Source organism: Hemiscyllium ocellatum, chromosome 14 (assembly GCF_020745735.1).
Source record: "Hemiscyllium ocellatum isolate sHemOce1 chromosome 14, sHemOce1.pat.X.cur, whole genome shotgun sequence".
Classification (NCBI taxonomy): domain Eukaryota; kingdom Metazoa; phylum Chordata; class Chondrichthyes; order Orectolobiformes; family Hemiscylliidae; genus Hemiscyllium; species Hemiscyllium ocellatum.
In genome coordinates, this window is record NC_083414.1 from 31,775,864 (window position 1) to 31,795,677 (window position 19,814).

Genomic DNA, 19,814 nt, shown 5'->3' on the forward strand with positions numbered 1-19,814 from the left:
CACCTTGGACCTGATCTTTATACATCATACTTTGTTTTTTTCAAAAACCAGTTACGTCATCGTCTCTTTGCTTTTAATGCACTTTGCAATCAAGGAAGTAGTAGAAAAACTGTTTGCTTAAGCAGCAGGAATTCTTCACTTTTGCAAAGGAGAATATAAAATAGAGAGAACAATGGCCTTTTGAGAATTTCTGTAATTTCTGAAGTGAGGTGGCTTGCAAGTTGCATCCATGTGAGCCTTTGTGGTCAACTGCGAGGCTAAGCCCTCTTCTACAATAGGAAGGAATTCCATTTTTAAATGTGCAAAATATCTGCAACAATCGACAAGAAATTATGCAGATTTGTAACTGGTATCTTGGTTTCACTAGCCAAGATACACACTTTCAACCTGTGTTCTTCACCAGTGTACCCTCTCTTCCACCCAGATATTTGCTCTAGAGGCCAGTTATTTGTGAACAAGTACCATCATCTTCTAATACCTTGCTTATGCCTTCTGTTAGGCTGACCAAACAGATATACAACAGAGCTAGAAACAGTGGAGACCATCAGACCCCTCAAGAACAAGTTCTGATTGCTTGACGTGCTTCATTACAGAAAAATTTGTCAATGCATGCTGCATGTCACATGATTTAATATTGCAAAGTATTGCAAAAGTAGAAAAGCTAGAGCTAATAGTTGGTTAGAGCTTGTTTTTAGATGTGGGGTTTGATCCCTCTTTTCATTGAGGCATGCATCATGCTAACCTGGTGCTGCCTTTTTATTTGCCTGATTGTGATTTATGATTACCTGAGTGTTCAGCAGGGCATGCTTACATCACATGTTGCAACCAACCTGCAAAACTGCCTGTCCCTACTCAAAAGGAAACTGCATTCAGGCGAATAAGCTGCTCACACACACCCAATATAGTACAAATGGAGCACCTGAGAAGGATCCATCATTCATAGATGTAGCACTTGATGCCTTAGTGATAGAGATGGATAGGAATTGAAAGATCACCTTTCCTCACTGAATTACCCTTTGATGGTGACATCGACCCACATTTCTTAACTCGAGACTGTGTATTACATATTCCAAGCCTTCTTACAGTATATTCCATTTCACACCATGTTATGTATAAGTTAATCATATGATTCTTGGCGTTTCCATTTCTAAAATATTGATACTTTTAGCTGAAATTTCTCTATGATGATGCAAATATTTTGCATACATATGTTGTATCTTTGTTCCAGATCTATCTTCCTTATGTCTGCTATCATGCATTTTCTGTTGCATTAATGTCCCTAATTAAATCTATTTCTCAAGAATTACAAGTTCCTACAGCACCTTTTTTAATGTTGGTAGTGCTTCATTGTTATTACAAACACATCTTTTACTGCTTTTCATTTAAAAAGGAAATGTAATAATATTTTTCTAACAATGCATCCAATAAAAGAAATAACAAAATTAAATGTAACATTTGCAGTATTGACTTGTTGTACCAAATGACTAACCCCATTCACCTTTTGCTATCTAAATTTCCACACTTTTTTTTCCCACTCTTCCCCCCACTTGAACTGATACCCCACCGACTCTTTGTTAAGGATCATAGCCAGCCATGCTACTCAAAATTCCCAGGCCTACTCAAGACAAGAATTCACCTTCTCGAGGAACTGGTTGTAGTCCCAAGCGTTGGTCACTATTCTCTTCTGATGCTGTTAAGATTACAGAGTTAAAAATCACACAACACCAGGTTATAGTCCAACAGGTTTAATTGGAAGCACTAGCTTTCGGAGCGCTGCTCCTTCATCAGGTGGTTGTGGAGTACACAATTGTAAGACACGGAATTTATAGCAAAAGTTTACAGTGCTATGTAACTGAAATTATACATTGAAAAATACCTTGATTGTTTAAGTCTCTCATCTGTTAGAACAACCATGATGGTTTCACTTTTTTCATATGTAAATCGTAAAATATTTTTAAAAGTTATATTCTCAGGTGAACTGTAACAATTGGTGTGAGCCCAGATAATGTGTTGAAGGTGTTAGCTCCCGTGTGCTGCTGTCTGTGCCTTAATGTTTAGACTGATTCTAATCTAAAAAATGAATTAGCAGAATCTTGCATGGATTCATGCAGTTTTTGAGCAAAGTACAATGTAACTCTGCAAGTACAAATTCACCCCGCAAACGTATATGTGTATGTGTGCACACACAAATCCACATGCATCAGATTAGAATCAGTCTAAATGTTATGGCACAGACAGCAGCACACAGGGGGCTAACACCTTCAACACATTATCTGGGCTGACACCAATCGTTAAAGTTCACCAGAGAATGTAACTTTTAAAAAAAAATTTGCGATTTACATGTGAACGAAGTGAAACTTACATGGTCATTCTAACAGATGAGAGACTTAACAAACAATCAAGGTAGTTTTCAATGTATAATTTCAGTTACATCACATTAAACTTTTCTTAATAAATTATGTGTCTTACAACTGTGCCTCCACAACCACCTGATGAAAGAGCAGCGCTCTGAAAGCTAGTGATTCCAATTAAACCTGTTGGACTATAACCTGGTGTTGTGTGATTTTTAACTTTGTGTACCCCAGTCCAACACCAGCATCTCCAAATCAAGATTACAGAGCTTCCACTTAATAGAGTAATTGACAGATCTCGAGGGTGGGATTTGCTGTCCATAAAGAACATGATTGAATTCCACTCACACCCTATTAAGGCCTACCCCAGCATGATGTCAGTGTGTGTTGGCCAGAGTTTTGGTCAACACAGTGGCAATGCACTTTAAGCTTGGGATGAGATGGATAGTGCATGCAGGTCACCCAGCCCCTGTGAAATGCACACAAATGTTTTTCTCAAACTAGTTTGAAATCTGTGATCCCATTTTCAATTTGATGCCACGTGAACCCATGTTAGTTTTAATTCCATATCATTTTTCCTGAGCATTTGTAATTCTCTACATTTCATTCAGTTTACTTTCAAAGTATTTAAATATGAGCATTGTTCATGGATAGAAATTAACAGCCAAGGTATAGCACTATCTATTACAACTAACTGAGTGAAACATGCAGTGTTAGAAAAATAATCTGCATGTAATTTAGACGTGACAGCTTGCATCCAGTAGATTTTCAATGAATAATAAAGGTAACTTTGCCGTATTCACACCATAGGGCTGCTAACTCATTAGAGAGAAACAGCTAGTGGTGATTTAACCTGAGGGTGACCACCTCACTGATGACAGGTGAGGTCAAGAAGGCAGACCTTCATGGTAACCTCAGCCAGTGTGGAAATTGAAGCCATGCTGTTGGTATTATTCTGCATGACAAACCAGCCTATTGAACCAACTGACACCCTTTTTTTTTCAATTACTTTTGACATATGTGGAAGTATTTACTACAATTCTTACTTTACTGGAAATTGTGTATTAGGTTGCTACTTCACTGTTTCAAAAGGTTCATGGGGCTGATTCTGTTGCGTGCTTTTTCTCCTTTGATACAGGTAACCTAGATCAAGCTAATGAGGAGCTGAGAGCTGTTATTAAAAAAATCTGGAAACGAACTAGCATGAAGTTGCTAGATCAGGTGGTCCCTCCAGCTGATGGTTAGTGCTATGATTTTCAGATCAATTTTCACTGCAGTTAATTATATATTAATCACAGACTGTTTACCAGTTTATGTTTGTTTTTGAATTAGATAGATGTGCATTGTTAGAAAGTAACCCAATAAAAGTATTTGATATTGATTTTGTATTTGAAGGAAGAGGGAAATGTGTATTGAAATTGGAACTCACTTTGTTTTCACTGTTAAAAAGTAATTGAATTCTAAAGATTATCCATCAGTTTATTTGAAACAACAATTCTTGTATTGAGATATATTTCATGGAAAACACTTAGTATTTGTTAATTTGCTGCAGTGTAAATACCATGCAGTGGAATGGTAAGTACATGGGGTATAAGGTCTGCAGCATAATAAGTAATGAGTAATCAAATGTATTTCATTATTAACAATTAAAATTATCATTGACATTTGGTACTGTTCAAGCTTTGAATTTTGTTAAATACTGCTTAAGTTTTAAATGTATTTTTCAAACTTAATTAAGTAACCATTTGCTTCAATTTTGTTTCTAATGCTTGCATGGCATAAATTGAGAAAACATTGCATGTATCCAATAACATTTCAACTTGTTTGCTCGAGCTTCTCTACAGCTTCTGTCCCTTTCTTCTCTCAATCTGTAAGAATATTCTGAAGCAATTCTGTTTTAGGCCGGTGGCATGGAACTCGTGTTGCCTCTTAACAATTGTTTCCCCTAAGATTTATTTGACACGGAGACCTGTGCTTCAGAAATATTCCACACAGCCAGTTTTGTCTTATCTGCATGTCTTGGAAATTGGAAACAATATAAAGGCTTTTCATCTTTATAGATTTCATATATTCATGCTTGTATTACTACAAGGTTATAGCTAGTTTTCTAGCTTGCTAATTATTCAGTAAACACATGCTTTAATTGACAGAATTATAAACCTATATATTTTAATTCATCTCATTTGTTGTGCTAAGTGTATTAACCTTGTCTTTGGGGTAAGGGTTAAGTTTTTAGAACATTTCAAGTCTGAACAATGTATGTTATCAATGGGCATAAACATAACAAATCACTCAATTGGATTCAATAAACACATTTTCTGTCAAACATTTGCTATGTCCCTGATGAGACAAAATAAGAGGTGTAGAACAAAGAGCAGGCCAATAGCCCAAAATTCTCATACTTACCCACACCATTGCTCCTTTTTTGAATCTCTCTCCAGAATGTCTGTTAATTTGTGAACAATACCCTTGCTGTCAATCTATTTATTACAGATAGTGACATTGACCCTCACTTTGCAATGGTAATTAACATATGGTTCCATAACCTCATTTCTCAATGAAAATCTTTTTTTGTGTACTGCTCCCTCCAGCTTACCTGAAGAAATCTTCCCTCCTTCCCTCCTTTCCTCCTCGATCTCTGCATTAAGAAGCTTGACATCTGTAGTTTGAATCTGTATCTCAACTCCCCCTGCCTTTCCCCTCTGAAACCACTCATCATTTTTCACCCTAAATCTTTCCTGTAATGTAACCTCTGCTATTCACCTAAGTCAATCCTATAGGATGATACCTATCTTTGCTTGCTTAAGCCCAAAGCTGAAGTCGATGAAAAACACCTTTCATCTACTCTCTCCAAACTGTTGACTTCTTTCCTCCTAAATTTCAAGTTTATGTTCAGTTATCTCTACTGTTTTTCCCTCTTCTGCTTCTTGCATTCTAAATTTAATATTTCCCTAAATGCTGCCATAGTCTCCCTCTTAAAAATCTAGTTCTTCCACTGTTATTGTCAGTAAGCTCTATTATAACAATATTCACAATATTTATTATGTTATACTTGAATTTAGTTTTGTACTTGGTAAGGTGAGGGATGACGGTATCAGAAACCCAGTACTGTTTTGCAATTTTATTACTTGGTTGCAGTCTCAATTATCCACAAGTAATTAATTGTGCGAAATGGGGAGAAAAAAGGCTTTTTCTATTCTGCCATTACAAAATCTGAATTGCACAATGGGGTTAAATCTAAATGATGTTATAGGCTATGGATTTTCACTGACTAAAGAACTAGGTTGAGACTACCCAAATAAAGACAGTGAATAATATTACCGATCCTTCTTTAGAGCTCTTGTAATCTTGAACAGGGAAACCTTTTGGCCCTGCTCTTGGCTCATTTAGTTCAGTGAATATTGGAAAACTATTTGAAGGAAAAAGTACATCGTTCAGTTTGCAGCAGTAATCCATGACCTAACTGATGTTTTCCAATAATTATATTAAGCAGAGGTCAACCATCTGCTTAGGCTCAGAGGCAGGAGTAGTGGCCAGGACTTTCTGATGTTCTGACATTCATTATTACAGCATAGATAAAGTTGCGCATGAGGACATAATTTCCATTTCAGCAGGGCCCAAAGATTCTGCTAGACAATTTGTTTAAGCCAAGAGGCCCTGAAAGTCTCAATGTGAATTGGAGAATTTGGAGGATTTCAGTGTAATTAAGTAAATAGTTACTCAGGAAAGGGTAGACTATTTAATATTTGAGGTAAAAACAATGACTGCAGATGCTGGAAACCAGATTCTGGATCAGTGGTGCTGGAAGAGCACAGCAGTTCAGGCAGCATCCAACGAGTTCCTGAGTAATTGTTCAAGTGACCCTGTACTTGCCTCTCACACCTTCAACTATACATCCTACAGAGCACTCACACTAGTGTCAGGAGTAGCCTCCACAAATGACCCTATCGTCAATATTAGGGGAGTCCAGCACATCTCAGCAAAATAAGGTTAAAGTATTTACAACCAGCATTAATCAGAAGTACTGATTAGATGATCCAGCATGATAATCTGCAGAGGTCCTCAGCATCATAAATGCTAGTCTTCAGCTAATTTGATTAACTTAATTTAATATCAATGAAATTGCTAGAGGTGCTGGATACCACTAAGGTGATGTGGACCTAACAACAGTCTGGCAAGACTTGTACTCAAAAGGTAATTGTGCTGTTAGCCAAACTGTTCCAATACACATACAACATCTGCCCAACAATGTGGGAAATTGTCCATAAGAATTTGTCCAGTCCACGAAAGGCAGGACAAATCAAACCCAGCTAATTAACCTAACAACAATTTATTTTTGATAATGAGCAAAATGTTGGACGCAGATGTCTATACTATCGAACAGCACATGTTTACCAACAATCTGCTCACTGATTCTCAATTTAGATTCCACCATGGCGACACAAATCCTGGTGTAAGTACAAACTTAGTATAAATATGGACAATAGAGTTGAACATCCAGAGGTGAGCTAAGGGTGAGTGCCCATAATATCAAATTATTGTTTCACTGAGTATCCTTCAAAAAACCCAAGTAAAATTGATAAAAGTCAAGTCTGGGAAAACTTTCCACTGGTTAAAGTCATTTCTAGCACATAGTTGTTGGAAGCCAGTAGGAGTTCCTCAGGGTCCTTTCCTGGCACAAGCATCTTCAGCTGCTTCATCAATAACCTTTTTCCAGTCATAAGGTTACAAGTGGGAATGTTCACTGATTATTGCACATTTGGCACCATTCACGACTTCTTCGATACTGAAGCAGTTCATACCCAGGAAGACCCAGAGAACACACAGGCTTAGGCTAAGTGGCACGTAATATTCACGATGTGATTTCAAAAGTATGTCAGAAACTATGAATTTTCTGTGGACCAACTTACTCCTGAATACCCCAAACCATTTACAAGCACATGCCAGAAGTGTAATATAATACTCTCTATTTGCCTGCATGAGTGCACTCCAAAAGCACTCAAATTTTTACGTCATCCAAAATAAAGCTCACTTTATTGGTACCCCATCCATCATCTCCAACATTTCCTCCCTTCACCACAGATGCACAGTAGCAGAAATGCTTTCAGTTTACAAGATATACTGCAACAATTCAGCAAGAATTCTTCAAAAGCTTGTTCCAAACCTGCAATGCATACACTCAGAAGGATAAGGGAATTAGAAGCATGGGTGCACTATCATTCAAGCCACACACCATCCTGACTCACTACTCCACCACTGTTCTTACCCTGTCCCTGTATAAACTCCCTTCCTAATATCACAGTTGGTGTACCTACATTCCCATGGATTGCAGTAGTATCATACCACTATCTTCTCATGAGCCCTAAGGGAAGGCAATAAATGCTGGTCTAGCCAGCACTAAATACTGGCCTAACCAGCAATATCCACATCCCATGAATGAATTAAAATAAAAACTTATGGTTTCCACAAGTCACTTATGGAGTTACTTGTAAATCAATGAAAGACAGTAAAATAAAAGCAAAATACTGCAGATGCGGAAATCTAAAATAAAAATAGAAAATGCTGAAAAGCGAAACGGTTGACTTTTGGACTGAGTTTCTCTAGCATTTTCTGCATTTTTATTATTAATAAAAGATAATGTCCTGTTTAGCTTGAGGGTAGGATTGTTATCAAATAATTTTTCTTCTAATTTTGTTTTACTCCAATTCTTCTTCAAAAGTTAGATTCAAAGGTTTCTAACAGTTTAGTTATAATTGACTGTAATAGCTTAAAAAGTTAACAACATGAACATGATTCATTATCAGTTGAGTGATCTGTTAGATTTGTACACTTGGTTCAATATTTATTTGTGCCCGTTTGCTTCCTGATTTTGTAGCCTTGCAATTTTAGCTTGCAACAGCTATGAAGGTGAATAATACATTTTACATGTTTGATTTTTTAAAAATATATTTAGTAAGTAGAATATATTTTCATACTTAACTGTAATTTCATTCTTTGTAGTTCTACTGAACAATATACACTGATAATATTGTCAAATTTATTCATAGTAGAATAAAAGGTTTACAAAGTGTAATGTGCCACCTGACAGGATCTTGTTCTGTGAGGTTTTCCATCCTTAAAAGAATAATGGAATGGTAATTGCTTATTATCTAGTTTGGCAACCATAGCCCAAGGCAGCCAAAAATGTTCAAGATTGTCCAATAATTATTCTTTGCATCCAGTTTAATAATTTGCACAGCTCAGATCATGTGCATATTTTACATTCTTATAAATTTGTCACTCAAGCCAAACATATGCAATTAAATGAAAAAACTACTAAAAGTAAAATTTGTGAAGGGTTTTGAGGTTGATTCAAGATTTGAATGCAGTGTTTTAAATACCTTCTTTGAAATATCAGTTTCTGTCATATAGGAAGTTAGATGCTTTATTCAAACTGCAATTATTTAACACAAGTACATAGCAGAATGACCGATTATCTGCTGTTACTTGCCATTCATTTCAAATTTGTAAAACTGCAGAAGAATTACAAATATGTTCACCTTATACTGCAAATACATCTATCTAATTTGGATTTTAGAGAAAATCCCATCATTTAGGGTATTGTCCAAAATAAAAGTGACATATTTTGCAGTCTATTGACAATTTTGGAGTGGAAATGTGTGTATTATTCACCTTTCAATTAAACTACACGCGAAGGATTATTTTAGTGTCGTTTAATTTTGAAACATAATTCCTTCAAATGTAATCTCTAATATATATTTAATATAATAATTTGAATAAACACATTTTATAAAGTTTAGAGCACAGGTTTACAGAAAGCAATCAAACTAGGAAGTTCCAGGATGATTAGAAAGAAGCTGTTGTTCTGAAAAAGGAGGAATTTGTTTGGTCTATTCACATAGATGATGAGGTAACCGTGGGGAAGTTCTATGCCACCTTCCTGATACAGGACTACTTTAGGAAATTCAAGCGACGCAAGGAACAAGGCTTGGTTGGAAAGCAACCCAGAAAGAATACGACAGTTGCTCTTCAGGTGAGATTAATTTGATAATTTGTAAAGAATGATTTTTAAAGTGCCTGAGCTATAACATTGGATTTTAATTATTAAAGGTCATTAAATTTTGCAGTGTGATAGCAGTGTATGCACACTGTACATTCATCAAAAATCTCTCCTTGCTAGTTTAGCAAAGGTTATAATCTATTGAAATAGGTTAACATTTCCCCTGAAATTTCTAATATACGTATCAAATATTCTGTACTACTATACCACTGCATAATTTCAAGAGTATGTTCTGTATGAATGAGCTAATGTAATGAATTGTTATATTATTGTTGATGTAAAATGTAAAGCCTGTTGCATCATCCTGCATTCTCTGCAAAAGCCAAACCTACTGTGAGGGGTGGATTAGTGAGATGCATGTAGCCTTTTCGATTTTTCATCGCAGCTTTTACATATGCTCACGGCTGATTCACCTTCATGTGAAGACTATATCCCCCTTTATAATGCATCTCCAGCCATTATTTTGCACGCCTTACAAACAGAAATGAATTACATTGCATTGGCAACAAATGGGAGAATAGCAAAACATAAAGTGTTATGAAGCCAGAACACTGAATTTAAAGAAATATGCATTTTGAGTAGTTTGAATGGAATGTGCCTGCTTGCATTGTTGCTGCCTTGGTCAACTTCAACTATTATCTATAGCTATGCTTGAAAACTTAAGTAACCTTGGGTATTGCAAACCAAATAATTATTCAGCAATTTATAGTAACTCAGGTTGCGTTACGAATCTAACTGAGAATTAAATTATGTAGGAAATGGTAACACATAAATTATATTTATCATGAACAGGTTTATACAGATTTGAAAAATAGCTGCCTTTTTTTAGTTCAATAGGCTGCAGGAAACATATAAAATAAACTTACTGTTTTTGATGTTAGCATGTAATATTTCTTTGTCTGGAAAGTGGCCTTAATCTACTTAAATTAGATGAGTTGATGTCTGCATTAAAAATCAAAGAAATATTTTGAGAATTTAATTATTTCTATAACTAATAACACAAGCAGTACAGATAACTGCAATAGCAGTTAGCCAATTCAGTTGGTTACCTGATCAACTATAATTATGCAATAACTCTTATATGAAAAATTTGATTTTTTTGATACTTATAGCAGTATTATGCTATCTCTCTCAATCTCATTAAATTCTATTTCATGGACATTAATACAACTCAAATTTATTGTTTTCATATGAAAGCGTGCACATAGAGATTATTGGGTAGAAGAGATTAAAAAGGAATTGTTGCTTATTTTTCCAAAGTTTTTGGAAATTAATACAGCAGTCAGTTTCAGTAAAATAAAATAGTTAGCTTGCAATTAGTATTGAAAATTATCTTGGCAAAGTGTTACTCCATCTATTATCAGTAAACTGTAGGGAAAAAATGACAAACTTTGGAGGCATGTATGACTTCATAAGTAATGTTTAGCGGTATCAACTTAAGACATTGTTTATTTTATAACCTTAGACATTTTTTAGCATTCAGAAATATTTGATCCAGTCAGCATAGCTATGATAGAGCTAACATTATAGGTAGCTGTTTGTTTATAGTCGCACAATGGACTAAACATATTGTTAGAATAATAAAACATTTTATTTTTATCTCTACTAGCTGGTGAGCTGATAAATATAACAATTAGAAACTTAGCCTGAACAAAGAAAGTTTTATTTAGCATAACATTAATACACCACTCTGCAAATGTTTGGGTGCAATTATCATTTAATTTCCGAACCTACTGAAATACATAATTAATTATTTAATTTATCTAACCTATTATAAGTATTTATTATAATGTTTGAAAATAGAGGCCTCTTCTGATGTAGTGATAGTTTCTCTACCTCTGGGCCAGTGGCCTAGGTTCAAGTCCCACCTGCTTCAGACGTGTGTCATAGTTTTAATCAACCTGTTCAGATATACTATCTAAATCTTGAAAGTGGGGATCCAACTGGTACTCCAAGTTGAAGATACGAAAGTAACATTGCACCTGCACTGATGAACACAGTACTTAAAGGAATAAAAGATTCTTGATGTTTAAACTTATTTATTTTGCAAAGGAGCATTGAGTGTATACAAAGCAGTTTTAGTAATCTTAATGTCTTAAAACAGAGAACAGTGGCACTTAAAATGCCTGAATTTCATCAGTTAACCAAATAACAGACATTTCAAAGATCACATTCAGAAAAGGAAACGGAATGAGCTATAAATCTCAAGCGTTTCAGACTTCACATTTAAGGAAGAAATGTCAATGAAACTAGTCATGTTAATACAATTTTTAATTAATACCTAGTTATTTACATATCTGCCTAAGGTTTATTTTGAAATTTAACAATTTCAACTTTCAATTCCCATGGTGTCAGGAAATGTTCAAGTGAAAACTGCATGAGGGTAGAAGTTACATTTCTGCAGCCTCAGATTGTAAAATATTCAAACAAAATAAACATCTTTCAGGGTTCACTTGTGACTCTGTGAAACAGAAATTTAATTCCTTATGTTCTGATATAAGGGAAATATTACCTGTTCCAGGCCACATTTCTGAAACATGTCTGCAATGTGCAGATAGGCATTACGTTGGCACCTTGGAATGATGAAGAAGCCAGTGTGTCCTTAGCAGCAATAACTAAAGGGGAATTACTTTAAAAAGAGACTGGAGTTGGCTTGAGTCACAGTGTTCTTCCTTGCTCCACAGATCCCTTGAGGGATCTACCAACTGGCAATTCATCATTCCCCAATTCCACATCCATCCATGAACCTTCCCCAACTTGCTTCAAAGATTCTTCGCTGCTACCCCTGTAATTACTCACAAGAGGCCAGTATCTCATCACTTTTATTTACGTATGAAGAGTCCTTGACACTGATCCAACTCCATCAGAGCCAACTCTCAAAGAGAACAGAACTTCTGATACTCCTGTTTACTTCTGTCAGCCAGAGGTCCCTGATTGGACCAGATTAACAGACATAATCAGGTAACTCATATTCTATGAGGTTCACCAAGCTTACCTCATTACAATCACTACAGTCCCCTTCCTAATCAGAAGTTAGCTCAGTAGGCAGCCTGAAAATTGAACAAGTGGTAAGATGGGCTGCCTGTTGGGTACAGCAAAATTACTCACATTATGTGGCTGAGCCTAAGGCCCGTTAGACCAGTTCCAGGTCTCCAGGTTTCCACCTCATCACTTTGCACATGATACAAGGCTCATTTTATTTCCATTGTAAGAGTTTCTGATGTACATTTACATGGTTCAGCGATGGAAGCTGTGCACTAGTGAATTTCAAACTTCCATTTCTTTTAGACTGGTAGCAAAAATTGACATCCTCTTATAGCATGAGTCAAGGTGCTATAAGGGATTAGAAATTTTTAGATTACAGTTCTTCCAGGGTAAGGCATATGAAAGGAAGGGATGGAAGTCTCAATTATAAAATTTGGGTTATACAGACAGATATTATTATTGAATGGCAGACCAGGCTTGAGAGGCCAAAAGGCTTACTTGTTGGTATAAAATTGGCATGTTTTGATTCTAGGAAAGATCACAGAGTGCTTGTGCTGTGCACATTTCAAATAGATTCACATCATTCACATTGGTGTGAGTTTGTCTCCAGTTGAGTGTTTCGCCTGAGGTGACAATGCTCATGTTATCTCCCATAACAGAAGGAATTAGGTGTGGTATCATGATATTGAAGAAACCAACAGGCATTTATTGCAACAAATAATTATGTACAATGTTACATTCCTCAGATGCATAAGTGATTAAGCTAAAACTACGCTATTATATTACAACAGAACAGTATGCTGCCAGAGTGTCATACTTCAACTGATCCGAGGTGAAACGAAGTATCTTTATACCCTCAAATTACATTCTCTTGCACAATAATGATATTATGAGCATGTTCCTTAAAGGCATACCAAGGATGAGACAAAACACAACACATATGGCCTATAATATAGAAATAGATGTTCTATTGATCAGTACCTCAAAATTTCAAATTTGGGCTTGCAGTCCAGGCAATGTGTACTTCTGATCAGGACAACCCACTAATGGAATAAAATATAATTTTTGTTTTCTTCTGTGCTATTCTATAGCCTTAACATGTAAATAACAGTTCACCATTGGAAAGTATGTCAAACTCCATAGATGAGAATTTAACATATAACTACTGCCTTCAACATTTTCCAAACCCAAGCCAACAAGTGCTATGGTATTCAAGTAAAACTAGAAAGGAAGATGGTTAAGGGTTTAAACAAGACAATGATGTGTTATGCAAGAGATCGTCCTTGGGATTATATTTCAGTTAACACATGGAGAGTCTTTGATACATAGATGTTCATACATTTTACAATTGTGTTGTGTACTCTGGCACCCTAAGTTTCACATGACTGCAAATTATGTGAAATAACTGCAGTAATTTGTAATTCTATGCAAAGCTGGTCAAGTCTCAAGTTGATACATTCCACAGTGGCTGCATTTTTGCAACACTAATCAGTTCCTCCATTTTCCATATTTCACAATGATCTTACCTCTTTATGTTTGAAAACAGAGTTAAAAATCACACACCAGGTTATAGTCTAACAGGTTTATTTGGAAGTACAAGCTTTCAGAGCCCTGCTCCTTCATCAGGTAGCTAGTGGAGCAGGATCATAGGTGACAGAATTTTAGCAGAAGATCATAGTGTCATACAACTGATGTGATATATTGAATAAACCTCGATTGGTGTTAAGTCATTCATCTTTTAGAATAGATTGCAGATTTCTATTAATTAATATATGAATCTCAGATCTTCTTTCAGGTCACATTCCCAAGATAATTTAAGGTTTTCTAAAAAAAAAGTGACATCTCAGGTCAGACAATGCATTAATGTGTAAGGTTAGAGTCTATGTGTATTCCAATCTGAGTCAGACTGGTTCTATATCCAAAGTAGGAATTTATAAAATGTCACATGGATTGACTGCCTACAGATTGTGTGCTTTGTGAACAAAATAGAATGTATCTGCAATTACAATTCTGCAAATGCACATTCACCCCAGAGACTTATATGTGTGTGTGCACGCATGTGAGGGAGAGAGATGGTGTGAGAGTATGAGTGTGTGCATGAGTGTGATGCAGTATATACCTGAGAGAGAGAGGGTGAGAATGTGTATGAGAGCGGGTCTGCATGAACCTCCACATCATATTTGAAAACAATTCTCCTCTATCTGTTTACAGTGATTATTTCTTTACAATCTTACAAGTTTCTTTCCTACATGCATCAAAATAATCAGTTCCCCTTTGGTCTTGGTTTCAAATTAAATATGTCTCGACTCCTTTCAATACTTGCAGCTATGTGTCAACTCTTCTGTATAATTGGCTATTCATTTCTGCATATATAGTTTTCTTTCAGTCTTCTCTTTGGATTCTTAGCTGTATGAAAGGAAGCCAAATCTATTGTGGATTCTCACTTCCCATCCTAGGCCCCAGTAACCAATCGATAGTTGGATTTGCAGATTCCAATGGGACCGTGCAGCTTTATAACACGTTTTACTGTAGCTCCTGCTTATCTGGCTGAACCCCTTCAGATATTGCTTTCTGTCAGTGCCTACCAGCTTGTTCAGAGATATTACACACCTCTGGAGTAGGTGGGACTCGAACACGGACCTTCCGTTCCAGGAATAGAGATATTACCACTGTGTCACAAAAGGACCCAAGATATTAGTGAATTTTTTTATTAACCTGTTTTTTTTGAGATGTTATTACATACCTCTGGAACAGGTGGCACTTGAACCTGGGCTTCTTGGTCTCGGGCTAAGAACACTTCCACTGTGCTACAAAAGGGCCCAAGATACCATTGACATGTTCATTTTTTAAAAAATTAACCTGTTTTTCTAATCAACCTATTCAGTGATGTTATCACACATGTCTGGAGCAGGAGGGACTTGAGCCCCCAGGCCTCCTTGTCCCGGGGTAGCAGCACTGCCTCTGCACCACAGGAGTCCTGAAGATATTCTTGAATAGGTGACTCTGGAGATGCAGTTCAGCTGCATTGCTAGTCCATGTGCTCATGCATATTTAATTGGTTTTGCAGCTTCTCTTACCCAGGCTACAAACACAGAACAGATTACCCAGAATGTGAGCCTGCAAGTCAACATTCACATTGGTTGGACAATTTGACAACTAATAATTTGAACAGTATTTAATTCAACACAAGTAACTGAATACAGCAATAATAGGGATTATAATATTTAACCTACAGTGGATGATACTGAGGCTAAATTTTACGTGGCAGCTGACGCATCAAGGAAACCTTTGTAGCTGCACATTACAACTTCAGGTACTGCATCTTCCCATTCCCAACTGCCCTGAGCAACCCCTCAGGCATATTAGTTTGTTAACTGTGACATTTAGCACTCCACACCACTGATCGCAAGTGACACTGCTTGAGTTCTGATAGAATAAGCCTTGTTGGGTACCCTGGTCAGTCGACTTAGTTCGTTGCATAATCATAGGTATAGTACTTCAATTTCCATGGTCCTCTAAAGAGTGAGTATAACAAACAAATTAGTATATTTGCATTTTCTTACTTCTTGATCTGTATTCATTGATTACACTATGGTTACCAGAATTTCATCAGATCAATAACAACAACGTGTCAAGCCTGGTTTTGCAAGTAGGATCTAACTGTTCCTTGATCCCCTTATATGGTTGTAACTGGGATAATAATGAATTTTGGCTCAGATTACTGCAACATCCTGCTGCCACGGTGTGGCTCTAAATTATACTTTTGTGTTGTATCTGACTGCTCAATAAAGCAGTTTATACTCTTGTTTGCTCTGGACAATATTATGTACTGTGCATACCTACTATCCATATGTACGTTGATTCATTTTCCTCCCCTTTACAAATCTGGCTGATACTACAAGTTATATTACCTGACTTAATCTATTTTTCAAAATCTTTAAATAAAAACTAAAAGAACTGTGGATGCTGTAAATCAGAAACAAAAAGCTTAGCAGGTCTGGCAGCAACTGTAGAGAAATCAAAGTTAAGATTTTGGGTCCAGTGATTGTTGCAGAAAGGTCACTGGATCTGAAACGTTAACTTTGATTTCTCTTCACTGATGCTGCCAAACTGCTGAACTTTTCTAGCAACTTCTGTTTTTGTTTTAAAATCATTATCTGATGTTTAGGGCGATCAGTTTATTTGAAGTGCACAAAGTCTGGCCCCACACAGCAATCATTTAAGTTTGTGATAGCATCTCTATGTCTCGGGTTCCTGGGGCTACTGTGCTCTTTGGGAGTGCCACATATGATTTGCCGCAGCTCTAACTTTGTGTTTGGAATATATAAATGCACAGAGCTTTATCCACATTTCTGGCAATGCATTTTGAAGCTTTAAAGACACACTATCACTCTTAATTTGGATCTTTAAATTCAGGCAATTTCCCCCAATCTCATATCTTAATTGCAGGATTTTAGATTAATCATCAAGTCTCTCCACACTTCTCAGTAGTAGTTTTTTTTTCCTTTTTGGAGTTTAAATCACTTACAATGTTTGTTTCTAGGTTCTATTTAAAAACATCTAAAATCCTCCATGGTCTTTTGAGAACTGTGGCAAGAAAAAGAAGCCTCAAATTTGGCAGCATGTTTTTAACCCTAAAATCCATGCAATCCAACATTGCAGCCTTTCACAGTCTATCTTGGTGAGTATTCTGAGTGAGTTGATAGATGGTCCCTTTTCTGTGGCCCATTGCTTTTGAAACCAAGTCATCATTTCATCCCAATTCCAACTAGCTACACGTTTCTTCCTGATGCTCACTTTTAGCCTGAGAGACCTAATAGCCACTGTTTTAATTTGCTTGTCTTTATTTCTGTCTTCATCCATTATTCAGCCTCACTGATAGGGCATCTAAAATCTGTACAACCCAGTCCCACCCCAGACATTCCACGACCACCAAACAAACCAAGTTAGAAAGAAATGCTTTCTACTAACTTAAACTTCCATTTTTATCCCAGCTTCTTCTGGTTGTTGAATCTTTTAACTTGCATCAATTTAATACATACATTCACATGTACCAATCACTACCTTCTGAAAACAAAGAGATGAAACACAAATATGGATGCACACAATAAAAAAACTAGTTTTCTTTCTCTTGTCTCTTCAACAGTATCCTCAACTTACAATTTTTCTTAGCCTTTCCCTGATTCCTATCCAGTGATCCTGTCAATTTGGTATTGATTCTAGACTTAGTTTCTCAGTCCCAAATATTAATTATTACTATTCTCTTATCTTCTTTGTCCCGTTGCTGGACAGGCTACCTGATGTTTTGGTTATCCAATGGATCCCCATGATTCTAACTCTTTCTTTTGATTTTTTTCAATTATCCTTCAAAAAAGACATTACTTTTGGACCTCTGACTAAAGATGTCATTTTCAGATTTGTCACTATTCTCAGTAACCATCATCTTAAATGGGTATTCCTTATCCTTACAGCCACCTATCCACCCGTGACAAACTGCAATTCCCTCTCCAATGCCTTCTCTCACAATGGTTCTTGATCTACACCCTCCCCTGGCGATTCTAGCCTACCAGTAGTCTGATGAGTCAATCTAACTGGTGGCCGCTTGGGTCTGTGCACTACCCTTTATCTTGTTTCATCCTAGCACCTCCAAGTTTGATCCCACTGGTCTGTTTGTGCAAATGCTAGACGACACTCTAATTTTGGGTGGTACTCACTCATTTGGTGTGATGTGTCTCATTTCTCAGCCCCTCACAGACTTTCCTGTAGACTGCGTCAGTTCGAGTCGAAGAGTCACACAGCATGGAAACAGTCTCTCCAATTCAACTTGACCAGGCCAACCAACTTTCCCAAACTAAACTAGTCCTACTTGTCTACCTTTGGTCCATATCCTTCTAAACTTTTTCCATAAATGTATCTGTCCACATGTCTTTTAAATGTTGTAACTGTACCTGTAAGTACCACTTCTTCTGGCAGTTCATTCCAAAAATGAACCAATCTCTTTGGGCGAAAGTTGTCTGTCATGTCCTTTTAAAATTTTTTCCTCTCAACTTCTCAGCACGTACTCCTAGACCTTGGAATATGCCAGTCTGTAACACTAGGTCAAGGACAACTCTTTGTATTGGAACATCAAAATGTTTTGAGCAGACCAAAGAGTTGATGGTCTTTTGAATGCAGTTGATGTTTGTTTCAGTGTACATTCGTGAGAATAGAGCTGCTCAGCCAAATCTGACAAAAATCACTGCATCTCTCATCATTGTAATGGCACAGTTCAAAAAATGGCCCCTTTACCACCACTGTTCTTCAGCATGCGGTATCACAGAGTGGCCAGGGGTGCATGAATAATTGATGCAAGTGCCTCTGTCACCACTTGTTTTGGTACTTATTTAAAAGTTGTAGGGATAACGTATTCTGCAAGATGACTTTGATAGTCTGCTTAGGGAACCCTTTGACAGGAACCACCATCTTCTTTTTCTGACCACTGCCTGATTCACCTGTGATCATAGATGTTTCTCTAAAAGATTTTTTCCACAAAGTGATACAGTGAAGTACAGCTACTTGGAGCATTGTACAAGTGAGCATAAAAGAACACAGCTTGTGAAGTGACTGTCCTGATTGTAGTTAATTTCACACATTTATATATTTTAAAAACATGTTGCCAACTCAGGCATCCTAATTATCATACAGATTGCAAGTTACCCAAAATGACTACAGTACTTTATAATTCTTTGTAACTAGATGTCTCTGGTTGACACATGCTACAGTATTCTGTAAAGTTAATCAGTTCAAGTTGCACATTCCATAATGATTCTTTCTCTTTATATTTCAGAACAGTTCCCTACTCTCTCTGTTTACAGTAGCTATTTCATTCCGACATTATACAAGTTCCTGCCCTAATATACATCAAGTGGTCAGGTCATCTTTGTAATTTTAAAGAGATCTCCGTTTTGAGTTAGTTATGTCTCAACTGATTTTAATGCCTGCAGCCACATACCATCCTTTTATAAAGCTGGCTATTATTTTTCTGCATTTTTTTCTGTTAAGTTGCAAATATTTTTGCATTTAAACAGTTCCATTTCAGAAAACAAATACCATGCTTAGTTGGAAACCTAATTGGGAACCAAGGGTTCAGTGTTTGAAAATAAAACTGAAGAATTCAAACTTTTGCAATTAATATTACCTCTGAATTCATGTTCTTTTTGTGTTTTTCAATTAATTCATTGGCTTATTGTTCTGAGAAAATATCCATAGTGAAAGTGATTTTGATAAAGATGTTGTTGAAAAGAAAATCAGCAAAAATTGCGAAAACAAAATAATTTTATTTCAAGTAAGAGCTACAGTTACATTCAGAACGTAATCCATTTTCAGAGTGACTATCACACATGTTATCATCATTTGAATGCTACCTTTAGTTTAAATGT

The 19,814-nt window shown here is 36.4% G+C and overlaps 1 protein-coding gene across 1 annotated transcript in view; it reads left to right on the forward strand.

The window, feature by feature from the left end:
• The window catches only part of LOC132822470 (voltage-dependent L-type calcium channel subunit alpha-1D-like), a 579,417-nt gene that overhangs the window by 466,916 nt on the left and 92,687 nt on the right, over window positions 1-19,814 (forward strand). Inside the window, exons 41-42 of the mRNA XM_060835847.1 lie at window positions 3,490-3,591; window positions 9,254-9,384. Coding sequence (XP_060691830.1) covers window positions 3,490-3,591; window positions 9,254-9,384 — 233 coding nt within the window. The remainder of the gene's footprint in view (window positions 1-3,489; window positions 3,592-9,253; window positions 9,385-19,814) is intronic.